This window comes from Schistocerca serialis, chromosome 2, assembly GCF_023864345.2.
Source record: "Schistocerca serialis cubense isolate TAMUIC-IGC-003099 chromosome 2, iqSchSeri2.2, whole genome shotgun sequence".
In the NCBI taxonomy this organism is placed as follows: Eukaryota; Metazoa; Arthropoda; class Insecta; order Orthoptera; family Acrididae; genus Schistocerca; species Schistocerca serialis.
The window spans coordinates 603,458,236-603,481,611 of NC_064639.1; the positions used below are offsets into that span (position 1 = coordinate 603,458,236).

At 37.1% G+C, this 23,376-nt stretch overlaps 1 protein-coding gene across 2 annotated transcripts in view; it reads left to right on the forward strand.

Moving 5' to 3' along the window:
• The window catches only part of LOC126457642 (4'-phosphopantetheine phosphatase), a 163,974-nt gene that overhangs the window by 49,706 nt on the left and 90,892 nt on the right, over positions 1–23,376 (forward strand). Inside the window, exons 7-8 of one of the 2 annotated variants that reach the window (XM_050094113.1) lie at positions 3,016–3,122; positions 12,499–12,661. In XM_050094113.1, coding sequence (XP_049950070.1) covers positions 3,016–3,122; positions 12,499–12,661 — 270 coding nt within the window. The remainder of the gene's footprint in view (positions 1–3,015; positions 3,123–12,498; positions 12,662–23,376) is intronic. The other variant, XM_050094114.1, reaches the window with a different exon arrangement.

A 23,376-nucleotide genomic window follows, 5' to 3' on the forward strand; every position in this document is an offset into this window, starting at 1 on the left:
CTAATTAACATTTCTTTGAAAGTATGAATGTTAAAGACATGAACAATATACAGTAGGTTTTTAGGGGGAGAGAGTAGGTGAGCAGTTTATGTTGTTTTTGTTAATTTTTATCTTGCTGTTTGGCTGTATGTTTATTCATCACTCAAACTACTGCACAAATTTTAATACACATTTACATAAATACTTTGCAGTGAATTAGTTATTTTTGATTGGAATGTACCAATGATGATCCTAGAAACCCATCACTGACCTTTGACATCCATGTGCCAGGCCTGCTTCACATAAAGTAGAAATATCTATGGAGTGAGCACTTAGATGCACTGAACATAATTTTGTCACCAATGTACATTGGCTCTAACGGCCACCTGACTGTGGTGCAGTGTTAAGTTAAAATACACACAAGCACTCTGCAGAGTTTAAATTTAATTACATCACCAATACAGACGTATATCTCTAAGAAGTACCACAGACTCTGTACATGTGTTTCATATTCATCTTAACAATTTGCATTCTGTATCTGGAATGAACTTGGCTTAAAGAATTGTCATTCCTTTATTGGAAACCAAAGTATTAATTGTAGACAGTTGTTCTCCATGAGATAAGTTCAAGTACTAGTTTCCAATTGTTATTACTTTAAAAAAGCACAGCAGTTTGGAGATCTGATAAATCCAAAGGCAATGATTTAGAGCAGGCTATTCCAGTTTGAGTGGCCACCCAAGGGCAGTTGGGTAGGCCAAGGCAAAGGTAGACCAGGGTTAGTCAAGCAACTGATGAGTGGGCAATTAGGCAGCCAAGCCATAGTATATGCTGTCACACTGCCCTGACCAGGAGCCCACTACCAGGATGTCCAAATGACTCATACGAATGTAGAACATGTGCAATAGGGCCAACTGGTGGGTAATGTACCCTATTTGTGCCTGCCTGTGGCCTAGCTGACAGGCACCCATGGCCGTGGTTGCACAATTCCCGTGTGCAGTGCTGGAGTAGCTGTTATGTGTTAGTCTTATCTGCAGTTGAAAATTGCTCATAATGTTTGTACATTATGGCCATATAGTCATATAAATTACTCCTGTGATCTTATCTCTTTATTATACTGTGTCTAGATGTTTTTTCGCACCATAAAGTGTCTCTTACTAGTATGTCAGCCAAAATTAGACATTTTTGTACTTACATATGAAAAGTAACTTTTCCTCCATTGATGTATTTCTATTTGCATCTATAGCAGTAGTAATTACTCACCATTGCTGTTACTAATAAATAAATGTGTAAAAATAGGGCAGATAGGTGTACATAATGTTTCCAGACTTAGCTCAATATGTAAACAAACAACATTATACTTAAGTCATGTGACAATTTTAGTTTCGTGATGGCTGCATGCACATTACTCTATGCTCACTCCATAAATATTCCTTCTCTATGCTACCTCATAAGAATTCCCACATTGGAGCAGTACTGTGGAATACTAGTGATGTGCCCCCAGCTTTGCACAGGTACCGCTAAGAATTTACGGCTAGATGACCTGTCTCGCATAGTACTAATAAATTATATTCACAAGCCTTCCTCATGAATCAGTTTATGTAGTAGTGAAAGTAACATCAAAATCCTTACAATAGTACCTGAGATTAGCCTTCACATACAAACAGAAAACACAACAGCGGACTTTAATTTATAATATGTATAGAAGTCACACAGGCATATTGAATGCAGTTTCCTTAACAGATACACTGCACTTTCCTAACAGATACACTGCACTTTCCCAGACCATCTTCTGCCAAGTTTTGAATTCAATTTCCATGCAACTACTTTCACACATTCATTCCATGTTGTGTCACTTCCTCATATTACCTCCAGGCATATAGCTTATGTGACAGACTCCAGAATTTTACTACAGATCTTCTAACTACATTTAATTGGGTTTTTCATCTTTGTTAAGGACATGATCATGCAGTTATCTACATCCAAAAGAGAACTAGCATTCAGCAAAAAATGTAATGGTAGTATACATATTGATCTGTATTTACACACCGTAGGCATCATCAGCATCGTATTTGAACAATCTGAGTGTACTAGTGTGCCCATTGAATAAATTATTTTTGTAATAAAAGTAGGTCCTCCATCTTCAGTAGATGTTTACAGGAAGCTCTTTCTTTTAAGGCAAATAATTAAGGTAGCAAAAACTCTCCAGACATTCTCAATTGTGAGTCCACTTGCCCCACTCCCAGCCTGCTGGAACATGGTTGAAAAAAAGTGAGTTTACCACAGAAATACTTCTAGCTCACTTTATGAGTGATGTAAAACACACGTAGTGTACTGCCAGTATTGAAGAAAAGTGTCTAGTTGAAATCGGGCAAATATATGGATTCCTTCATTGTAGTCATTGCTGGATTATTTTGCAAACCGTATAGCAAGTATAGTCATGCTGTGTCCTAAAAACACAAACCTGTGATCTTATCTACTGCATTTCAGTTTTTTTGTTTGAAATGTTCAGTGAAATTCACATTGAAATCGGTATTAAATATGGCTTATGTGTTTTTGTTATCCTGAAAAATGAGCCATTCAAATTAAAGAACACTTTCAGTAACTTCACAATCCAGCAAACAGTCCTGTAAATGAGTTCTAAAAGGGTGGAAAATGCTGATAGTCCTCAATGAGCCAAGCAACATTTTTACCTTTTGGGACTGAAGCTTTTAACAGTGTGGTAAAACTGTCTACATCTAAATATTCACTGGAATATATTGATATTTCACCATTTCTGGGTAAAGCATATGGAGGGTGTGACTGAGTGCAGATTTGTGTGATACTTCTGTTTAGTTGTTAGTGTTTCATAGTGCTTAATTAATCTGCACAATTTATTTAGAAAGTATTTCTATTTATTTTTGTGTAATTAGTAGATTTGCAGCTCCAGTTGTCACAAAGGTACATTCTTAGCTCATGTGTATTCATCATTATTCTCACTGTTCATCATATCATTTTCATCTCCATCCGACATTGTTGTACTTCTTTCATCCCCTATAGCAACACAGTTTTCAGAGGCAGACTTGGCCCGTAGCTTGCTGTTTACCATCAGTAATGACATCGGCCAGATTGCTTGCCTCTACGCTTTGATGCATGGCCTTAATAAGGTGAGTGGGCAGTTCATTGTCATTAAACATTGCTTCGTGCTTTCACACTCTTTTTACTGATTCTTTTTCTTTTTCAGTTCCTCTTTTGTAGCAGGGCTGATGTGATTGCACAGAGTTGTATATAAACAGTATGCTTTGTGTTGTCTGTTTTGTTCATTCTTACTGGTTGCTTATTTTTATCTGTGTACTAACTGAAATTTCTAGGTAACGTGCAGTTCTTTAAGACTAAAAGCCCCATGTGATGTTGCATGTTGTGGTTAATTTTGGAATCGTGTATATTTGGTCTTAGTTTTCTTTAGATAGTATTTAGTTCTCACATGGAGAAAGCCAGTCACAGTTGAAGTTTGTTGGTTGGAAATTCATTTAATTTTTCACAATAGCAATGCACCAGAGGCTTAACACAAATTTTAATTAAGAGAATCAAAACACTTTGCCTTCTGAAATATGTGAGTAGTTGCTGGGAATTCTGAATTCATCATTCCATCATTTCCAAAATTATTGCATTCAGGTCAGACAAAAGATATAGGGATATCTACATTATTCACCATACTGCATAACATTTCTCCTATTATTTTACTTACTGGAAAATGACAAAAACTAAAAAAAAAAAACTAGCAAAACAAAATACTTGTGCCATTGAGAAGTAAAGTAATACTATGTTTGTAGCTTGCTGTAAGCTGTGCACATCTTGTTGGTGCTAAATGGGGAGTAGCTTGGAGAGATCATTTTTAAGTAGGTGATTTTGGATTTGGTGAACCTGAAGTGCCTTGATTAGGGGCTCATCAGTACTGCCAGTTCTCCGTAAATGTAACCTGTGAGCAAACTTCAGCAACAGCAGTTGAATGTGATGCTGGAATATAGTGTGTCACAGAGAGCAAATATCTACATAATGATGGTACCTATTTATATAAAAAGAAAACCTAAATGTCAGGCTGTGCTGTGTTCTGATGGGTTTAGTGGTTGTTGTTCTATAACATTTGTTAGTGGAGTAAGACACTTTTTAGGGGGCAGTCTCTCGGCTACATGCCACGCAATTTTTTATAATGCATGCTCAGATATGGAGAGCTTTGCTTGAATGGCCTTGCCTGCCCCTAGCTGCCTGTGGGAACTCTGCAATTAACCTCCCAATGTTCCCACTGATTGGAGAGAACTGTTGTGTGTTAACATGCATCCAGTGAAGAGAGTTCTGGAATAGAGTCTTGATCAGCTCTCAATTAAAATGTAAGCAAAAATAGTAACAATTACAAGTTATGTCAGTATCAGCGTGTTGATATTGGGCAAGAAGAAAATAGTTTTGGATAAGAGAACTTTTTTACATTCTGAAAGAGTTAGAAGAGGCAGCAAGTACTCATAAAATTGTGACAAGCATATGTAATGACTGAGCAAGCTGGCGCAGTGGTTAGCACACTGGACTCACATTCGGGAGAACAACAGTTGAAACTCACACCCAGCCATCCTGATTTAGGTTTTCTGTGATTTCCCTAAATCAGTTCAGGCAAATGCCAGAGTGGTTTCTTTGAAATGACCAACTTCCTTCCCCATCATTCCCTAATCCGATGTGACCAGTGACCTCACTGTTTGGCCTCCTCCCCCAAATTGACCAACCAACCAACCAACCAACCATATCTAAAGGCATCCTTCTGACTGAGACTGCTGCAGCTCAACAGGCAAAAAATTTGCTAAGAACCAAAATATTGGTGACTATCCCTAGTTGCTAGCAACTACACTCAGAAAGAGAGAATGTGTCAAAGAAAGTCCTCACCTATAAACAGTCTCTATTCTACAGTGAAATATGGAGAACCTTAAATTTGTCATACTAGGAATACAAAATGCATGCCTTTGGAAAACAAGCTTAAACAAACTCCAAAGATTGTGGTGCTCATGTGCTAAGATGACACACTGCTTACAGGAAAGATGACATTGGTGGTAAGAGAGCAAAAGGCACCACAACTGAAAGATTTCCATTCACCACTGTTCATGTTCTGCAGTTTTAGCATGTGGTTCTTCTTGGTTTTGATAAAGCAAAATGATCTCTCGTGCATAGCTGACCATTGACCATTGGTGTATAGTGATTCATTATGTCCATTGATGTTCTAAAACACATTATTCTACAGTATTAGAGTAATTCTGAGAGCCCTACACTGTGCATGTATGTTTGGTCTTGACTATTTGTATATCATACCCCACTGTAAACATTTCGAGTTTATATATCAATGCATGGACAATTGCTCAAATAGAAAAATTAATTACAATTTTCTGAAGGTGCAACAATGGAACTGATCTACCAACCTTGCAATTTTAGGCAGTTTCATATTATACTGTTTATCTTTAGGAAACGAAAATGTTCAGCTGTAACTTCATTGTATAAATGGAATATTCAGTTCAAAAAATAATTAAAATTATAAAGAAGGTCAGAAAGGCTTACTTCTTTAAGAGGCACAACACCCAGTACTTCCTATTGGAACATAGCAGACAGTAGTCTCCACCTTGCTTAGTCTTCCTAACCTATGCAAATACTTCTTAAGCCGTATGAAATCCTCAGACCACCATTCCAACACCTCGGGCCTCACTTGCAACCTTTCTCACTGCAAATACTGTCCCAGGCAATTGCTACTACTTATTCCAGCCATGGAAAATTACAGAACATTAATAGCAGGGGAAAATATGTAATTACCTGTGTTATTTGCCAGCTGACACATTCACTGCAAAGATTTCTGCCTAGAAATGAAGAATGTTGAACTGGCTGACTGCATGAAAGGACACAGAAGAACCATGCACCATAGTTATATCCAGTTGAACATAACGCAGTATAGTTTGATTACAATGTCCTTAATGTGGGCTCCCTAATTCCTGATCTGCTGAAACCAATAGAAGCTAGTTGACATCAGTACAAAAGTGTGTGGTGTCTGGCCACCGCTGACATTGACGGTTTAAAAATGCAGTACCTGTGTATTCTCTAACTATTCAAAGTGACTGTTATGCTATGCCATTCTGAACCAGCAACCACATGTGTAGTGCCAGTAGTGTGTGATGGAAGCACAGCTTGTTTCTCTCGCACTATCCCTCTCCTTGTGGCAGTCCATGTTCTTGGGCTTCAGTAAGTGGCGCTTGCTTCCTTTCATTGCCCATACCCCACTGAAAATTCAGTCAAGACATTGTGAGCAAACTATACGTGGAACATTTTGGATACTCCCACTCAGTACTAGTTACTCTGGCACCCTCCTGTCTTCTGTCTAATATATTTCAGACCTGCCCCCCCCCCCCCCTTCCCTGCCCCTATTGCAGTTTCTTACATGTTAGTTAAAATTTATTTACTTGTCTTCATTTCCCATATTTCCTTTCTTTCTCTGACCCCCCCTCCCTCTCCCCCTTTCTCTTTTTCTCTCTCTGATTGTATTATTCTTTTCGCTTTTCATTTCCCCTTTCAGTTCATCTTTACTTCTCTCTCTGCCCCTTCTATCATATCCAATCCCCTACTCTTTGTTCTGCTGTTTCCTTGATCTTTGCATTTCCTCTTCATAAACCGAGCAAGGTGGCACAGTGTTTAACACACTGGACACGCATTTGGGAAGACGGCCATTCTGATTTAGGTTTTCTGTGATTTTGCTAAATCACTTCAGGTAAATTCCAGGATGGTTCCTTTGAAAGGGCACAGCCGACTTCCTTCCCCATCCTTCCCTAATCTGATGGGACAGACGATCTCGCTGTTGGGCCACTCCCCCTAAATCAACCAACCAAGCAACCTCTTCATAACAAATCCCTTCTTTTTCAACCTTCCCCAGTCAATCCCTCTCTCTCCTCCTCTAAGAAGAGACAATTAGTTCTAGAAACTAGAAGAATGATTTCCATTTTTTGTGTTCCTGTTAATAGTATGGGGCATTGCACCTCTTAAGATAATTAGTGGTCAGATTTTATATTTCTTTGTAATTGTAACAAGAACAAAGTCAAGTGCATTTGGCAATATTTGAAATGAAATATTGTCCTGGAAAATTATTTCTTTTTTTTTTTTTTCTCTCAAAGAAGAAGGAATCATTATTGCTATATCAGTTTTAAATTCGTAATGTGATGCACCGAAAGGTTTATATTGAGAATAAACTCAGGAATTTTTATTATTCTGTTATTTCAAGTGACAGCTTTAATTTTCATTTCTAATTATATCTTCAGTGTGGCTGTAGTTTCTTTGGTTATCTGAGCAACAACCCACATATTGATATGTTGGTAAACTGAAGAGCAAGCGAGCGAGTCCCCACTCTGCCTACCCAGCTACGTCAGAAGGCGCTTCTACAGGCTGTTTCACAATGTAGTACCGGCCCTGCCGCAGGGCGCACCTTAAATCTGTGGCGATGCCGTGACCAGATATGTCGCGGTAGCATTTATTTTTAGATAAATGCGTTAAGCTCATAAGGAATACAAAAGACAATAGCTTCTTCTGAAACACAACATTATAGAGTAAAAAATATTAACATAAAAACAGAAGTCTGGATTCTAACTGCAAACATAGGATCGAATGCCTGTTCATGTGAAAGTGTGTTCCTGTACTGCTATCCCATAAAGTGCAATCAATCTAAGATTTAAGGCTTGATCTTACTTTGTGTTTCTAGTAAAAGGTAGAAGTTTTCTTTGAAGGGCTGCATTGAACGTAACAATTCTTGCAACATGAAGAGTGTTTAAAAAGTAAAGATAAATTTATAATTTCGCGTGTTGTATTAGTCTGATTCGCACTACTTTTTTGTCACTGTCTTCGAAAACATGTCTGAAAAGTATCTGTATAATGTTATGCGTATTGGGTATTTGATCTATTGTCAGCTCTCAAAAAGGTTACATATGTTTCGGTTGTATCAATGATTATCTGTTTTGTATGCAAATTGATTAAAGAATCTTTGTTACTCATTGTTACAAGAATGGAATAAAGTGTATCAAATTTTTAGGAATGTTGCTTTTGGTGAGTCTGCTGTGGGTATACAAGTGGTATAAAAATTTCAAAGCTGGCCTTAAAGCATGGTGGTTTTACAAACATGAATGAGATTAAAAATATATAGTTGAGAGAGCTATCAACTATCTTGAAGAGAGAGTTCAGAAAGTGTTTCGGGAATTGGAAAAAGCACGGGCATAAATGTATAGTATGTAATGGGGAATATTTTGAAGAGACTAACATTACTGTAGATTAACAAATAAGTTCTCACCAAAAAATAAAAATTAATATGTGAACGCACCTCGTACGTCAAACTTTTTACACAGAAGTCCATATTAGTGTACATGTTTCGAAGGAAATTTCACCAGTGTTTAGCATACTTATTGCATATATGTTTTAAGCAATATGTCTTAGAATCAGGTGAATAGTAACTGAGATATAGTGACAGAATACATTCAAAGGTAGCTGTTCCAATAGCATCAAAGATTTTACGTGATTGAATTACATTCCATTAGCGAAAATGTCTTCAATAATCCCATCCTTAACCCAGTACTCACGTTCAATTTTCTCTACATAGAGGCAGTATGCACTCCAGTCATCTTGAGTTATTGTTTCAAAACCTGTAACAATTGAGACAAGTGTTTAGTTTGGGGAAAAAAACTGAAACTAAAAAAATTGCTAGATCTTCTTCCACCAACTGCAGTAACTTCGTCGTGCAAATATGAGTTTTGCCCACGCCAGTTCAGTAGGACTTAAGTCAAAGTTGTATGGTGGAAGTCACAGTGTGCCCATGAGCTTCAGGTATTTTATTAATTTTAAATACTTTGTCTTCCGGCTTATGTTGTTTAATTAAATCAAATAATTTTGTTTTTATCGTTGACAAATCAGCTTCAACCTTATTTTTTAATAACCAGGCAATCATTTCTCTTTTATTCAAGGACCTAGTTGGAGCTATGCTATGCTCCTTCGTGTGATACGAAGCATTATGCGTAACAATAACACAATTTGGTGGTAGATTCGGAATTACTTTAGTCAATATCTAATTTCAAAAAATTTTGTGGTTCATTTGCCCATGGTAGTCCTCTGTGGCACATCCCACTTTATAAATTAACTGCACTCTTTTAATCTAATGCTGACAGCAATAATCCTACTGCTTCCACTAACATTGTCCATAATGGCATCAACACCAGGACCCTGCCAAAATTTTTTATAAGTAATGTTGTTATCCACCCAAGCCTCAGCATTATAAAAGAAATTTCTGCCTACCTCCCTTAATTTCCTCACTTGGATCAGGTATTTACATCACCAGTCAATTATATCCGTTCTCTCTGTTGAACCATTCACTGACTTTCAGATATTTCCAGATAAATCTCATTTCACACAGTATCTTGTGTAAAACATCTTTCTGCCAAAGAAAAATGGATTTTTTGTTTTACGGCAGTAAGTAATTTCCATAATGTCAGCACTATTTTTTTATTTATGTAAAAGTCCTCCATCATTTGTCGAATGAGCGATTTTGTGAAACTGTTTATAATGAAAAGGTTTCTTGCCAAAATTATTACTTTTCCTTCATGACAATTCCAGTGAACCATGTGGTTTATTTTCACGTTCCTTCCCTATGTGTAATATTGTGTTGAGGCTGACATTTGCATAAATTGGAGCCCTTTGATTGGAACTGGTAATATTAGCCAACAGTCCTTTTTGTGTCACCTCTTTAACACAAACACTGTAATAACATTAGAGGTGATTGAATGCTCGTTACTCCGCAAATACCTTCTCTTCTTCGTATTCTGCCAATTTTCTTGAAATGTATGGAAATTATCCATCACTTCCAGATACCAAAGTCTGTCAGCAAGTATATAAAGTTAACAAACTGCCTATTGGCTTCTGTCTCGGGTTCTTTGGCTGACGTTCATCTAATGATTTTACTGACATTTCGCCAGCACGAGTGGCTGATATTGTCAAATCTTCACCCTCCATTGCCGGTGGTGAACTGGAGCCAAGCTCGCAGCTGCAAACTATAGGTATCTGGCGTGCCAATGTCCGAGGGCTTCTCCTCGGTCATTTCCGATGTGGTTCTCCTCTTGCTACCTGCGACGGTAGTTTGCTGCAGTATGGAAAGCCAGGATCCATTTACCTTAAGGCTTTCCTCTTTATTGTTGAAACTGTTCGCGTGTTTTTGTATTTCTACAGCTTCTCTGAGCAACAGCGTGTGATAGTGCTTCTCTACAGCCAGAACTTCCGTGTTGGCAAATTTTATTACGTGGTCAGTCTCACTCAGTGTGTGCTCTGCTACGGCCGATTTCTCCACCTGCCCCAACCTGCAATGTCGCTTATGTTTTTGATCCTGGTGTTTGATCTTCCAGTCATTCCAACATAAACTTTTCTGCATGTGCATGGTATACGGTTTATTCCTGACATTCCAAGTGGGTCCCTTTTCTCCTTTGCCAATCTAAGGCACTCTTTGATCTTCCTTGTCGGTTTGCAAATCGTCTTTATGCCGTGTTTGCGCAATATACGGCCGATTCTGTCAGTCACTCCGGGCATGTATGGCAGAAAGGCCGTACCCGACATTTATTTTTCTGATTCCTTACTTCGCCGAGTGTTTGGCTCCGATACACTTCTAATATAACTTGTGGAATACACATTGCTCCTCAGAACACTTTCCAGGTGTTGCATTTCGCGTCTGAGGTGCTGCAGCTCACATATTCATCCTGCTCGCATTACGAGCATATTAATCATGCCTCTTTTCTGGCTCGGGTGGTGGTTTGACAGTTTGGGCAGGTATTGGTCTGCGTGTGTCGGTTTTCGATACACGCTGTGTCCCAGGTTTTCAGCATCCCTTGTGATCAGCACATCTAGAAATGGAGTTTTTTGTTCCTTTTCTACTTCCATGGTAAATTTTATGTTGGCATGGAGGCTGTTCAAGTGTCTTAGGAAGTCACCGAGCTGTTGCTCACCATGGCTCCACACAACAGAAGTATCATCGACGTACCTGTACCACACCTTAGGTTTGCAGGTCGCGAAGTCCAGTACCTGTGCTTCGAATTGCATAGTAAGGAATCAAAAAAAAAAAAAAGTCTGTCGTACATTTCCTGAGTGATGGACAGAATTGGCCTTATATTGCACAAACACAACGTAAAGACAATTTTCAAACTGACAAGGAAGATCAAAGAGTGCCTTAGATTGGCAAAGGAGAAAAGGGACCCACTTGCAATGGCGGGAATTTATGGTATACCATGCACATGCTGAAAAGTTTATGTCGGAATGACTGGAAGATCAATCAACACCAGGATCAAAGAACATAAGCGACATTGCACATTGGGGCAGGTGGAGAAATCGGCCGTGGCAGAACACACACTGAGTGAGACTGACCAAGTAGTAAAATTCGACGATGCGGAAGTTCTGGCTGTAGAGCAGCACTATCACACGCGGTTGTTCAGAGATGCTGTAGAAATACAAAAACACAGAACAGTTTCAACAAGAAAGAGGAAAGCTTAAGGTAAATGGATCGTGGCTTCCCATGCTGCAGTGAACGACCGTCGCAGGTAGCAAGAGGAGAACTGCATCGGAAATGACCGAGGAGAAGCCCTCGGACGTTGGCGCACCAGGTACATATAGTCTGCAGCTGCGAGCTCGGCTCCAGTTCACCGCCGTCAATGGAGGGTGAAGCTGTGACAATGCCAGCCACTCGTGCTGGTGAAACGTCAGTAAAATCATTAGATGAACATCGGCCGAAGAACCCGAGACATAAGCCAATAGGCAGTTTGTCAACAAGTGGCCACGAAAGCCTTAACAATTTTGTATATAAAGTTAACTGAGTGACGCTGGCAACTAAGATCCCACAAATAGAAATGAGGTATATCACTGCAAGCTGATCTACACCGCTAGACAGGTAAAGGGCAACTGATTTTGGGTGTTCCTGTAGGCCATTTGCAGGGTTCTTCCAGGGAAGTCCACTTCCCCCAACAAAAGCACTGCTCGCTCTTGAGTTTACAGACAGACTACACATGTTCTTGTTTTGCACTAAATTATATATCAGAAACAAATGTTTGAAATCTACTACAGTATTACAGAGTTAATACAGGCATTTAATTCTGGTGCACCCTCTGTTTCGCAATGAGAATATGTGTGAATGAAGCATACATCACTGCTCTATTTTTGATAACTTTAAATTGAAAATGTTTGCATTTGTCCATTGAAGTTGAGCTCATGGGTGCCCCTGCCATACTAACATCGTCATTTTGTGTATTTGTGTTGTGAGTTTTCATTTGTGTTTTGCAGTGTGTAACTATTAGGCTGCTCACCAATACACCAAAAACTAGCTAGTGTTCAATATGTGCATACAATAGTAGTAATCTTGCTAATTGGAAAGTTTTCTGGACAAGATGCATGATTAATAAAAGTTATTAAGTGCTTCACTCTGCATATCACTTTGAAAACTTTATTTTAATTTTATTACAGGTGTATTTTGGAGGGTATTTTCTCCGAAACCATCCATTGAGTATGCATACAGTATCATATTCAATTAATTATTGGAGTAAGGGAAAAGTTCAGGCACTCTTTCTTCGCCATGAAGGTTACCTTGGAGCCATTGGTGCGTTTCTCAAAGGAGCAGAAGAATATGGTAAATTGTTCAGGCAAAAGAAACACTTGAAAATCCATAAATATTGTAATTATTATCTGATAAAATATATTCAGCATTTATAATACTTTGGTTATATTAATGTTCTTGGGAACTGTATGAAAACTAATTTTTTGTGCAATGTTCCTTACCAAAGTTGATCTAACGGCTGTACAAATTCTTCTTCCATAAGGAAATGGTGAACACAAATTTATTGGATAAAGTTATCATAATTATTCCAGTTTCGGAAACTGACATACAGTTGGGAGAACAGTGTGCTGACCACATGCCTCTCCATATCCGCATCCAGTGACTTCTGTGGACTGAGGATGACACAGCGGCCAGTCGGTACCGTTGGGCCTTCGTGGCCTGTTTGGGAGGAGTTTAGTTTAGTTCTATTGTAATTGTTAAACTTGGTATTTTAAGGACATGGAATCCATGAACCTTCATCCCCTAGTCTGAATACATTTGACATTTTCATCTTCTGTACCACAGAGAGGCTGAACTTTCTTGAAACTCTAATTTCATTTCCATAGACAAAATCCATGTGGTCCTTCTAGAAACCTTGCTTGTCACAGTTCTATCTGATGATGTGATGCCCACCTGCGTACTTTGTAATATGTCAAACCGACAAACAGTAGTACACACGGCGTGACTATCACCATTCATACCCTGTGCAACACACATTCATATACTACTGTGACAACAGTGTATTAGAGGCAAATGAAAGCAAATGGTTCTCAACCAAAAAATCAAATGTAGTGTGAAAATAACTGACTGTGAAAATGAGGATTTATGTTTTCAAAAAGTTTTTGTCTGCGACATAATCTCCTTTAACATTAATATACTTCAACCAGTGGTGTTCCAGTGACATGATTCTGTCTCACTAGCGTTTCTTTGTAAGTGCTGTAAAATATTCATCTACAGCTGAAATCCTTCTTGATTGAATGAAAAATGACTATCAGCAAGGAAGGCTGTGGCTTGTGAGAATAAATGGAAGTCTCTGAGAGCCAAATCTGGGGAACAAGGTGAATGGTCCAATACTTCATAGCACAGACCCTTCAGTTTTCCCTCTGCCAAGGTACTCTTGTTGAAAGGTGACTTTTTTCCACATCAGAAAACCAGCTGTATTTAACTTTCTTGCTGATGACATTGTTTTCACCATCTTTGGAGCTGAAGAACCAACTTATGTGCAGTGTTTCAATTGTTATTTTGATTTGTGTGTGTAGTGTTGAAAATTTGATTCATCAGTTATCATCTGCTGACAAATAAACTCACTTTTCTTTATTTCAAAATGTGCCGAACAGTATTCAGAAATTGTCAATCAAATTTATTTTTGATCTACTGTGGACAAGTGCAGCACCCATCTTGTACAAAGCTTTCTCAGATCTTCATGCAAAATTTAGCCAACATGTTGCGTTGAAATCACTACAGTCTAGGCGCTTTCACATGCTGATCTTCAAAGACAATATTACCTACTTTTTCAATGATTTCTGGTGTGCTAGCCCTTTTTGGACATTCCGTACCTGGATAATCTTGAAGACTTTCACTGCACACTTAAATTTGACAGCCCATTTCTTCATTGTGCAAAATTAAGGAGAAGGATCACCAAAGATGGCGGCGATTGAGAAGTTTAGTGAATTTGTGCCTCCAGTTATTTCGAATTTTCAAATGTTATCCGGCATCAATAGCAAGAAGATGATTAACAAAAGTGCTTCGCAAAGTTTCAAGTCTAGTGCTACGCAAAAAACCTGCAGTGAAAAATCATCCAAATCAAAATGTAAGTGTGTAACATGTGAAGTCCATCCTGACAAAGCAAAACTAGTTGAAACTATTAATTCGTTGCAAGAAATTGTGTGCAGATCCTTGGCAGAAAACAGAATGTTAGCTGATAGACTCAAATGTCTTGAAAATGATCATGGAAAACTAAAAACCGCCGAGCAGGGCGTAAGTGAATTCGACAGAAATAAAGTGTACACAGTAACCGATGATTCCGTCGCCATTTCAAGTTTTCCAACACATTCTGGGTGTACCGGTAACGCTAACCATAGCGCAATCATTTCGTCGTCTTTAGTAATAAATTCTCCTGCCGTGCTCCAAAAAACGGTAGTCCTATCAACAAAAGATCAAATCGTGCACCATCTGAAAGAAAAGCCTGTTATTAAGAAAAATGTGGAACCTACACAACAGTGTCCGTGTAAAATAAAGTGTGCAGATATCGTAAATAGTGTTTCTTCTTCAGTAATAGCTCAAAAAAAAAAAAAAAATTCGATATCCTACTACAAAACGATGGTCATTGTGAAAAACAAACTTCTGCTGCACACAATAAACTTGCTCCCAAGACCGCAAAGTTAACACAGGTTCATAGTTATCAAAAAAGGTTACCGAATGTGCAAAAACAGAATATATCTACACAGCAAAAACACGTTTCAAAACCTTCTAGCCCCAAAACTGTGATGAACAAAAAAATTTGTGTGCTTGGTGACAGTCATGGACGTGGAATTTCATCACTATTGAAAGATAAATGTAATTTAATGGTAACAGGTTTTGTGAAGCCAGGAGCGCAGTTTTGTGAGGTAAATAAACTAACAAACTCTACTGATGTATCTCACTTAAGTAATTGTGATTTTGTCGTGCTTCTAGGTGGTTCAAACGATATATATAGGAATGAAACAAAAGGGTTTGCAAAAGAAATGAAGGAATGCTTAAACAACCTATTACATACAAATGTACTCGTTGTTAACATTCCTCATCGTTATGATTTGTCTTCCTGGTCCTGTGTCAACCAAGAAATTTGCATTGCAAACAAACTGATTTCAGAAATATGTTCTACATTTCATAACGTAGAGATGATTGATACATACAATTTAGGAAGAAGATTTCATACCGCTCATGGACTACATTTAAATATGTTAGGAAAAGACCAAATAGTAGAAAAACTCCGAAATCATATCCTGAAGAAATCAGCCCCAAGTATCAAGATCGCCAAACAACCACAAATTACAAAATGGTTTAGGCCAAAAACAGACGCTTTGATGGAAGCAGAACTGTGTCAACCACTAAAAACCATCTCTACTACTGAAAATTGCGTGCAAGAAGCCACACACAAAAATAAAATCTCGGCCAATTTTTTAGGGTAAGTGCTGTGTCAGAAATACCTTTAGAAAAGAAATTAATCAAACCCTTAACTGAAAAGTCACAAAGTTCATCATTTCTTGTATTACACCATAATGTCCAGTCATTCAGAAATAAGATTCAAATGCTGGAAGTGTTACTTCAGTCTCAAATAAATCCAGATGTAATATGTATTACCGAACACTGGCTGTCTAAAGAAGAAATTCAGTCAACCTCTATTCCAAGGTACTCATTAACAAGCTTCTATTGTAGGAATTTCTCCACACATGGCAGTACTGCTATATTTGTAAAGGACCAGATAAAATTCAGTGAGGTAGGCCTAAATGAACAGATTGCATTATCTGAAGATAAGGAATTTGAGGTTTCTATGGTTAAGCTGCCTGAACTAAACTATATAATTATAAATAAAAACAAAGATGAGGTGACTTACCGAACGAAAGCGCTGGCAGGTCGATAGACACACAAACAAACACAAACATACACACAAAATTCAAGCTTTCGCAACAAACTGTTGCCTCATCAGGAAAGAGGGAAGGAGAGGGGAAGATGAAAGGAAGTGGGTTTTGAGTCATTCCAATCCCGGGAGCGGAAAGACTTACCTTATGGGGGAGAAAAGGACAGGTATACACTCGCACTCACGCACATATCCGTCCACACATACAGACACAAGCAGACATATGTCTTACCCCTAAGGTAAGTCTTTCCGCTCCCGGGATTGGAATGACTCCTTACCTTCTCCCTTAAAACCCACTTCCTTTCGTCTTCCCCTCTCCTTCCCTCTTTCCTGATGAGGCAACAGTTTGTTGCGAAAGCTTGAATTTTGTGTGTATGTTTGTGTTTGTTTGTGTGTCTATCGACCTGCCAGCGCTTTCGTTCGGTAAGTCACCTCATCTTTGTTTTTATATATAATTTTTCCCACGTGGAATGTTTCCCTCTATGATATATAATTATAAATGTATACAGAGCACCAAGTAGTAATATTCCAAATTTTATGACCAAATTAGAAATTCTGCTGAATAGTGTCAGCTCATTAAATATGAGAATAATACTTTGTGGCGATTTTAACATTGATTTATCAAAAAACAGTAATGCCAAACTTGATTTGTTAAACATGACCAAATCCTTTAATATGATCACCACAATACACTCTCCAACAAGATCAACAGAGCATACTGATTCAATAATTGATCAAATCTTCATAACTGATACTGGTTACAAATTCACTGGCGAAGTACTGAGCATGGGATACAGTGACCATGATGCTCAGCTACTGAGCGTTGACATGGAAAATAGTAAAATCAGCCCCAAAAAAGTATTTCAAAGAAGAAACTTTTCAGATGGCAATATTAGGATTTTTAACTTCCTATTAGCTAAGGAAAATTGGGACAGTGTTTACATGCAAACAACTGTTGATAATGTGTTCTTAAGCTTCCATAACACCTTCCTTTATTACTTTAATACAGCATTTCCTTTTGAAACAAAAACTTCAAGCAATCAAAATAGAAAGTCGTGGGTAACAAAAGGAATCAAAAGTTCTAGTGAGAGAAACAGATTTCTCCAATATTGCTCCAAAAAATGCATAGTCACTGAAGAATTTTCTGACTATTGTAAAGCCTACTAAAAAAATTTATCTTAGAGTGATTAGACAGGCAAAACTTTTATGGAATGACAATTTCATAAGAAACTCTTCAAACAAAATGAAAGCTATGTGGAAAGTTATTAAAAAAGAAACTTGTAGTTCAACACCTAAAAAGGAAAACATTTCCCTAACACCTAATGACTCTAAGGTCACAGATCCATACACAGTTGTAAACAAGTTCAATGAATATTTCACCTCACTAGCAGAAGATCTCATTCAGGCAAACTGCAAGGTATCGTTCTTCAATTCCACCAATACGTCAAACAGCACTAATGCTACAATGTTTGTTTATGAAACAAACCCTGATGAAATTATGGACATAATAAAATTGTTACGCAATAAAATCTCTAGTGGCTATGATGAAGTACCTGACCTCATATTAAAGGTGTGTGCTCCCCATATAGTAAAGCCATTATCAACCATCTACAACCAATCATTAAAAACTGGCATTTTTCCAGATGCTCTCAAAATAGCTAAAGTCTCACCATTACTAAAGAAAGGTTCCCCTGATTTAGTATCCAATTATAGACCATTATCCATATTAAGCATCTTTTCAAAAATCCTGGAAAAACTTTTTTATGACAGGCTTATAAATTTCATAAAAAACCACGCACCAATCAGCATTCAACAACATGGTTTTAGTAAATCTTTATCCACCCAGACAGCAATTTTTGAACTGTTGGACCACATACTGAAACAAATTGACCAACATAATATAGCTGCAGGTATCTTCTTAGATCTCTCTAAAGCCTTTGACGTACTAGATCATAAAATACTGCTTGCTAAATTGGAAAGAAGAGGAATAAGAGGTGTGGCTCACAACTGGCTATGCTCTTACCTACAAAACTGCAGACAGAAGGTATCACTTCAATACGATATTAATGTACAGAATAAAATAAATAACACAGTTTTCCTCTCGGAGGAAAGAACAATAAGATATGGTGTTCCCCAGGGTTCTGTTCTAAGGCCATTACTTTTCCTCATTTACGTAGATGATCTTTTTGAATGTATGAGCCCACAAAAAACTATCCTGTTTGCTGATGATACAAGCATAGTGTTGACTGGATCTAGCTCTGAATCCCTTCAGACAATATCTGATAACTCTATGGAAAAACTTTCTGAGTGGTTTAACAAAAATGGCCTAATTGTTAATAGTGGGAAAACTGTATGTATCAACTTCCATCTAATTCCCACATTCAGTCAAAAAACTATCCAAGTAAAATTAAATAACGATGAAATTGAAAATGTAAATGCAACAAAATTTTTGGGTCTATGGGTCCAACAAAATTTAAAATGGGACACACATATAAACAACTTATCAAAGAAACTCTCATCATTGTGCTATGGACTAAGAATACTAAAATCTACTACAAGTAAATCCACACTAATGCAAGCATACCATGCGCAGTTCCACTCATTGCTCCGCTATGGAATCATCTTTTGGGGAAATTCAACTCACAGCACAAGTATATTTAAACTACAAAAAAGAGCACTGAGGATAATCTGTGGCCTCAAAAAGCTGGAATCCTGTAAATGTCAATTTATAAAACTTAATGTTCTAAGCATCCCATCCCTATTCATTCAAGAAACAATCCTATTCACCAGGGAATACCTCTCAAGAACAGGCAAATTAATCCGAAACAATGATATACACGCTCATTATACCAGAGGGCAATCTAATATCCATCAAATTTTTTCAAGGACATCATCATACCAAAAATATATAACTCATCTGGGTGTCGTATTACACAATAAAATTCCAGAACAAATAAAAACTGCTCCAGATCCAATATTTAAAAATAAACTAAAGGCGTTTCTGACAAAGCACTGTTTCTATTCAGTACAAGAATTCCTGGAAATGAAAAATTATAAAGTTCCTTTGTAAAATACTGTGATTAGAGTAAAACATTCTGTAGGCAAAATAATAACCTAATTTCTACTATACACAACTATGTTTCAGTTTCACTTCCCAAAATTTTTCAACTCGCTTTTGAATGTACAAGTACACATTCTGTTAGTATTAAAACTTAATTGTCTGTGAAATCTCAATGTTAATTTCATGTTTAATGTAGTTTTTAAATGACATTGTCCTTCTGTTGTGTTTCCAGTTGACATTTTCACTATTCTGTAATCTCAGTGATTATTTGTGTAAATTTAAAGTAGCACTTTATCGCCTACATGTTTCTTAGTTCCCCATGTAAATTGTTTGTATTCTCTGTATGTGAAGTTACTATATTCATCAACGAACAATTTTGTGTACATTTTTTTAAATGGCAGTCCATTGCCTATTTTTTTTCTCCAAACTACATATTTGTTAAGAAAAATGACTTGTCCTATATCATGTGTACTTTGTACAATATGTGATCCACAGGATAAATAAATAAATAACAAATAACACATTTACGAACCACAAACGAATTTTGGTTAGCGTCAAACTTTCTTTTACAAAAATTTTATGGCTGTATGATACTCATTTTTCTCCATTTCTAAGAATTCAAACACCACACTTCTTTTAGCCAGTTGCCTACAGCCAATTTGCAATTTAACACAAAGCCTGTTGAAAATTGTCACAAGACTTCCATGCACATGACAGGTTTATTGATGGTTAATGCTGAGAACTTCTTGCACCACTGTCATGTATTGACAATCTCAGTACTTATTACATTATTGATCTGATTTGCAAACAGATTTCTTTCTGTCTTGTATTAGCCATCAAAAACAATTGCTACTCTCACATATTAGAAAGAGGAGTATAGCTGACCTCACATTATTTACAAAATCTTGATCAGACTCTTTAATCTTCCTCACTCCACTTTCTCACCACACCTACCACTGTCGTGTTCATGTCTTACCATTGGATAAGGGAAAGCTCTCTTTGAAACTGTTCAAATCATATGCAAGGTACCATGCAAGCACAGTTCATTTGTTAATCCTAACGTATATTAATATTTAGTAAAAATAAATTAAAATATAATGGTCATGCAGATAATCCAAAATACTTTGGGGGAAAATCTGTAATTCTACCTGCTGTGTAAAATTCTGCTTGGTAAAAGTATCAGATATTCGTCTCCTTTCTCATTTTATCATTTCTCCACTTTTCCCAAATATTGTAATCCACAATAATAGTCGATGTATAGTAGTAGTAGTAGTAGTAGTAGTGGTAGTAGTAGTAATTATAGGTTATTATATGGACATTTGAAACTGTACAATTTCAAATGTAAGTGGAATAATACTGTTATTGCCTTTTTGATAATAACAAATTGTTTTATCAGTTATGATATTCAGTAACACCATAAAAGTGGAGAACTCACTCTTACTCTCTTCATTATCTGGTTGTTATCTGATCCTCCTTAGGCATCATTTGACTAAACCCCATTAAATTTGCAGTATTTACCTGCTTATAAGATAAGGTCTTTTCCCAAATTTGCCATTTGAAAAATACTGGTTCATCTTATATTTGCAGATTAAATTATTGCTGCTGAGGTAAATTTTTTTACAGTGTTTTATAGGTTAATATAGGGATCCTCTTACATTTATAAATGAAGCTTTGGCTATTGAGCTTTCATACAAATTTATTTGGAAGAGTTCCAAAGGGTAGAGCTTAGCAAACAGTACTTTCATTCGAATAGGCTCAAGATTTCCCAATACGCAGAAGCGCTCGATACAGTATTGATCTTGTTTGACCAATCATGTGACATTTGTCTCGCAAGGCTTGTGCAAAGGATGGATATGTGAGGAACTATGAACTAGGCACTACAACAATCTAATGCTCTGCTACAAAAAATTGACTATTTTGTGAGACACAGGAGAAAATAGCATTAAATTCTGTCAACTCACAAACTTTTGTTGTGTCTGAAGAGATTTGCAATAGAAGTTCTCATACATGTATGGATGCCATATACATATTAAGAGAAGAAATTCTCATAATATTGTTACATGCCATCCTGGATTTTCCATTGTTTGATACCATATACATACATTTATGCTGCCTCTTAACTAACAGTAACATTCAAAGGTGAAAATCTTGTCCCTCAAACACCATTACAGGATTCTGAACTAAAGTCAGTATTTTATTTGCTTAGAATAAACTAATGATTTACGAAGTGCATTGCAAATGAAAATTCAGTAGCTGTTCATGTGTTAGAGTACTGGGGGAAAAAATGTTACGATCTTTTAATTAGCTTTAGTACAAGGTGGTGACATTCAAATAAAGTGATAAAGGAAATTAATCCAGAATTAAATGTCAAACAAATGGAACAAATCATATTAAACTGACTGCAGTTGCTATCACAAGAATAAATTATAGCAGAAAGACCTGTTGTGGAGCTAGTACCAAGTGGGCACTAGATCGCACGACACACGAAAGTTCGAGAATTGGACTGAATCATTATTTAGATCTCCTATTTATGTATTAGTTGCTGTTATTACAAATTACATTCACCCTAGAAGATACAGCTGTCCATATTTCATTGTTGCTCGAGCACAGCACTATGGAAGGCATGTAGAGGGAACAGTGGCATGAAATAGCTGATAACTACAATGAGTCGGGGGGGGGGGGGGGGGGGGGGGGGTTGCGCAGAGTGGCGAGCGGGCAGCAGATTCCATCTTGCTGCCAACTGCTGGAATCTATACTGTGTGATTCTGCTTTTTATTAACATCTTAACATGTTTAAATTGTAATTTGCATGAATCCATTTGCTCTTGGAACCAAATTGACTTTAAATTTGAACAAATAATTCACAATAGCATACATTTCTGCGGGACATGCTAAAAGTCTAAAGTGGGGCCAATGGCATACTTAGGTATTTCGTGCAGCAGTGTTGCCATGCTCCCCGTGAGGTATGATGCAAACAACTGGGGGTGTTTCAGCTGCTGGTTCTACACAGCCAATGAGAGAGTGGTGGGCAGATGATATGTTTATGTAGCAAAAGAAATTAACATTTTCACGTCAGTATAGGTGTGAAATCAACCTTATGTTTAAAAATATCACAACATATTCAGGAAAGAAAACAGCCAAATATTTGTTGTTACAAAGATGTAAGTTGCACAGCTGTTCTGTTAAGATGATGACGATTATGATTAGAAATAGGGGTGCCACCGAAGACGGCTAAAAACGTGAGGCAGTGAAGATTAATGTAAACAATCTGTTTTTGTTTATTTTTCCTTGTGTTATCAAAATGTAAATAAGTAATAAATATTCTAAGCTATTAGAGGTGTACTGGTAACTTTTTAGCCAGATACCTTACGTAAATAAGAGTTCATAATTTCGATTAGTCAGAGTATGTTAAACAATAATTTTTTCTCAAGAAGCCTGTTAAGAAAAGGGGGTCATCTTATACTAAGGTAAATACAGTAATATAAAATTATCACTTTTATTTCTGGACCACAGATTATTGCCTACTATTTGATATCAGAAAGATTATAATATTTCACTGCCTGTAAGAGATGTTACAGTTGTTCTTTTTAAAAAAAATCCAAAGCATTTCATTTCACTGCATTAAAGTGAGAAAATACAATCAGCTTACTAGTTATTTGATAGACTTGATGGTTCTTTTTAGTGCATGTTATGTGATGTCTTAACAGGTCCAATTTATTAGTGTATTTTCTTCATTATTCTTTGTACAAGCATCATAAATACGATTATTCCTGTTTGTACACAACACATAAACAGCAATGGCATATTTAAAATTCACACTCATATGGAAAGAGCAACTAGAACTCCCTACTGAAATTAGTGACCACCCTTGACATAAGACTTGATCTTTACATGAAAATGCGTATCAACAGGACTCCTAATCTATAATATGTAAAAGATCCAATAGGTGTTTTTACATACAACAGGACCAATAACAGCAAGACCACACACATCAAAAAAAGTTTTGCATCACCTCAGTTCCAAGAGTTCTGGAACCTGTACAGAAAATTGGAATAGAGATAAACATAAA